We start from the raw sequence: 4406 nt of genomic DNA on the forward strand, positions 1-4406 counted from the left end.
GCCCCACGGCCTCACCTCTCCTGCTTCAATGTCCTCCAGAGCTGTCAGGTGCAGGAGGAAGTTGTTTTCTGGGAAGGATGTCTCAGCGTTGGGGATGCAGCTGTGGTTACCTGCGGACAAGACGGGACGTGGCTCTGAGGGCATCTCCAGATGAAGGAGAAGGCAGAGCCAGGGTTGGAGACGGTCTGCAGGGCTTGTGCCTGCCCTTCGGTGCAGCGCTGTGCCAGTGTCACCAACTGGGAGGGCCAAGGCCAGGAAAAGGACAGGGCAGCACAACAGCACAGCCTCAGGAACGCCAGCACGACATTCTCCACTCAAAGTGGGGTCCAGCAGGGCAGGGGACAGGGCCAGGGCTGTCTGTCAGACCCACCGAAACCACTCCGAGAGCACGAGCTGCCCCGGATGAACCCCAGGGATGTGTGGGGCTGTAGCTCTCCCCTCGCTTCCCAGCTCTCCCAGCAGCCAGGCCCCAGGCCCTGCTCGTCCCTGATCTGCCATTAACGCTTGGGAGTGGAAGACAGCTCTGGGTGCTGGGACATCCTGCCCTATGTCCCCATGGCCTGGCCACCAAAGGCTCCCTCCCCCTTAATGGTTTGTTCAGCTCCATTTTACTCAAATAAGGTTGGAGATGGTCTTTTCACTGGTCAGCCAGGAGTGACAGTTTCACAGCCAGGCGAGATGCCAGGAGAGAGCCGGGCTCCAGGGCAGCACCCACCCCATCCCAGTCCATCCCACCCCACCCCACCCACAGATAGGAAGCGTAAACCCCTTTCTCCAGAGGAATAGGTGAGCCCAGCATATCACCCACCTCACTACTACATTTCCTCTCAGCCCCTCGCATTACTTACAGCAGCTCTGGAGCACGTACAGACCCGATCCCTCGCAGTTGAGAAACTCTCCTGACTCTGCAGCACAGAGAGGGGGAGCGGTCAGAGCTTTGCAAGCGCCGTTCTGGCTCTTCCACGCACCCAGTTCAGCGTGAGCACCCAGGGAAGTCCCTCAACGCTGCTTTGAGGGCTGGGTTTTGGAGGGCGACTCCCTAAGCACCGTTCTCTCCCCGTTGGGAGGGGATGGAGAACATGAAGATTTACACCCTCAGGCTCCCTAGCCTGGTGCTGTACTCCCACAGCCGAGTCAGGCAAAAAAACCCAATAAAACAGGTCTTTGAACCCGTAAGATGGGACTTTTCTGCACAGGCTCCCTCCAGCTCAGCCCTCCAGACACCACAGGTCATGCTGCCCACAAATTAGACCCACGCAGCAAGCCAAAGGCAGCAGGCACAGCTTGCACAGACCATTGGACGTGGGATCACCCACTTCCCAGAGGGAATCCCCCCCTCCTAGTCCCTGAATCTTGGGAAAAGTCTCCAGCGGCAGCAACTCTGCCAAGTCCTCCAAACGGCACCGCCTGACGCTGCCCACGGTCGCTTCAGAACCTCACCCTTCTCGATGTCCTTGTAGAGCTGGTCAATGAAGGCGTCCAGCTCCTCTCGCTGCAGCATGGGGAGATCCAGCGCGTCACACGCGTGCACCCACTGGCTCAGCGAGCTGTCGGGAAGCAGAGGGACACGGTTACAGTCCCGCAGGGCTGTCAGCTCATGGTGGGACCTCACAGCGGGGATCTAAGGGTTAAACACGGTGGCTCTTGAGCCGCCAAAGTCTGGTAGAGGGATGAAAAAGGGTTGGACACAGCCAAGGCGAAGAACCGCTTTTAAGTTTGCCTCTCCACTCCCCTCTCTACGTCTGAACCCAGCCCTTACCCAGGACAGTGTGGATTCACAGACTGTATGTCCCCTCCGTGTCACATCCCTGCTGCCCTGCAAAGAGCACCCAGAAAGTCCCATTACCTTGTTCCCAGAAAGTCCCATTACCTTGTTCCTATGCCTTGGCCATTGGTCCCAACGAGAGCAAAGAGGGATCGAAAGCCTTCTGGAGTGAACCACTGCAGAAGGGAGATGAGAAAGCAGCTGAGCCCAGGCCAGCCTGTGGCAGCGCCCCGCTCTGCACGGGCCTCAAATCCCACAGGGAGCTTTGGGGGAAACAAGGAATGGGCAGAGTCCCAGGGGAAGCTGATACCATCCTGGGGGATGGTATCAACTGGAGGGTCCTGCCACACTCCTGGGCTATTTGGAACTGAACTCACCCTGCTGAGATGTTCATCGTAAAGGGCTTCAGTGAAGAGCAACCGCAGCAGCTCCAGCTGGCCCTGGCAGGACATGGCAACACCATCAGGGTGGGGAGATGCCGCTGGAAGTCAGAGCCAGGCTGACGGCTGAGCCCAGCGTGGGGTAGAAGGCTCAGGAGTCAGGCTCCTCGTCCTTCCCTACAAGGCTGGAGGCTGATGCCTTCAGAGCAGCGAAAGCCACTCGTTTTAGCAGCAAAACCCACCTACTGAACAGCTAAATATCACTGTCCTATCCCACAGCAGAAGCCTCTCCATCACAGGAACGAGCAGCGCATCCCCCCAAAGCCCCACAAGCCCAAAGCCCTCCAAGCAACGTGTTTCCTCTCTGTCAGGTCAGCCAGTCCCCAAACAGGGGGCTTTGTGCTCCCACCTTGAGTCTGGGATGTCTCCCATCCCAGCTGTAACGGGGTCTCTGCACCCGTGGTTTCACAGACACAGGCAGGGAGAGGGCAGGGTCAGGGACTCAACACATCCAAGCACTGCTGGACTCTTACCTTAAACTTGTCCCCCAGCAGCTTGTGCACAATCTCCTCTTCTTCGTTTGCTGTCTTATTGCAGAACTGGGAGAAAGCCTTGATCCACCACTCCTTGTCTTTAGCCTGACAAAGGAATCAAGCAAAAACACTGCAGCAACACTGCTTTCCTCTGCAGTCAGGAGAAAAGGAGGAGAGGATGAGCCCCGCTGAGCTCAGAGGTATCTGGCCTGCTATCGAGAACCACCAGAAGCAGTTGTATGGTGCCAGTTTATTGTCAGAATAAACACCAAGAAAGCCAGGCCAAAGAAACAGAACCAAGAAAAGGCTGGTTTGACTAGTGCAGTACAGAAAAAAAGACCCGCTTGGCTCTGGATATATGAATTTCCTTTGCTGCCTATTGTCTCCATGACCAGGGACCACTAGAAGCTGAAATCTATTCAAGCAAGATGCTGCCAGTTGTTGGAGAAGAGATCAGTCCTTGGGAACAACAGCCCCAACAGAATGAGGAAAGCACACACTGGCAGCGCGGCTTCGAACTGCTCACGTACCTGTTTGACGGTGGCGACCATCCGGGCCATCAACATAATGCTGGAAGTCTCCGGTGGATAATGCATATTTCTGGGGGATAAGAATGAAGAAAAGAGATGAGCAGATCTGTGCTGGCACGGCAATAAAAATACTGGAGGGAGGCAGATGCCATCCATGTGGTCAGGCCGGTGCTCATCCGCCATGCCAAAGCAGCCTCCGGCACCACAAAATCCCCACGCGGGGATCCGGTGCTACTCGGGGTGAGGAGAAGCCTGCACCTGGCTGCTCTAGCCGTAAAAATAATCCCCTCTCATCCTGTTAAATTAGCACTTGGGTCCCACACAAAGCCCAAGGACTGCAGTGAGAGCTCGGTTTTGTGATGAGCTTTGGGTCAGAGACGTCGTTTCTCCCCTTTGTGCCCGTTTTGTCACTTGCAAGCAGGGACAGCAACGTAGGTACCCACACAGGTGCTACGAGAAGGATCTCCCCGGAGGCTGGAGCAGGAGCACTATAAAATTGCCGGAATAAGGGGCATGCAGCTCATTGCTTTATAGCTCTTTACTGGGAGAAAAAAAAAACAAAACTGTTTCACGTGTGTCCAAACCCTCACACTGCTGACATAAATTCACCTGCAAGGAGAGCTGGGCAGCGCCCCACGGCCATCACCACCCTCCAGCTACCCCCATGCAGGGATGCAAAGCAGGGACAGTCCTCAGCCCTGGGGCCAGGCAGCATCACCCAGCCCAGGAGATACAGCTCTGCCCGTGAATTAACAGGCAGGTCAGTCCCCTACCTCCATGCCTCCTGCAGCTTGTTGAGGGGATGCGTGGGGTCATCACGGGACGGGCCAAGGCAGAGGACCTGGTGGTACTGCTCCAAAGCGGCCTGCCTGCATTCAGCGCTGCAGTACATCACCTAGAGCGAGGGGCACAGCGCCTGGCGTTGGCTACGGCAGCAGGAAAAGGGGGTCCTAGGCCCAGCTGCTCCCTCTCCCCGACCATCTGAGCCCCAGCTCTTCAGCGATGCAGAAGGGAAAGGCGGACGCCCATCTCAGGGGCTGTACAAGCGCCTGGCTCGACGCTGCAAAGGAGTCGGCGACCCTCAAAAAAAGACTATGGGCCCTGCCGGCAGCCCCGTACCTGGCAGCGGGGACACTGCTGGTGCAGGTCTTTTCGGATGCTGCACTGCTCTGGGTGTGGCAGGCCCAGCGGGCTCTTC

General features: G+C 57.0%; 1 protein-coding gene across 1 annotated transcript in view; it reads right to left on the reverse strand.

Moving 5' to 3' along the window:
- The window catches only part of SMYD5 (SMYD family member 5), a gene marked incomplete at its 5' end in the record, with an annotated part of 5757 nt that overhangs the window by 574 nt on the left and 777 nt on the right, over positions 1-4406 (reverse strand). Inside the window, 9 exon segments of the mRNA XM_009876101.1 lie at positions 16-110; positions 849-905; positions 1441-1547; positions 1871-1941; positions 2143-2205; positions 2679-2783; positions 3209-3278; positions 3982-4103; positions 4328-4406. The exon segment at positions 4328-4406 is cut by the window's right edge and continues 11 nt beyond it. Coding sequence (XP_009874403.1) covers positions 16-110; positions 849-905; positions 1441-1547; positions 1871-1941; positions 2143-2205; positions 2679-2783; positions 3209-3278; positions 3982-4103; positions 4328-4406 — 769 coding nt within the window.

This window comes from Apaloderma vittatum, unplaced genomic scaffold (assembly GCF_000703405.1).
Source record: "Apaloderma vittatum isolate BGI_N311 unplaced genomic scaffold, ASM70340v1 scaffold30410, whole genome shotgun sequence".
NCBI lineage: Eukaryota > Metazoa > Chordata > Aves > Trogoniformes > Trogonidae > Apaloderma > Apaloderma vittatum.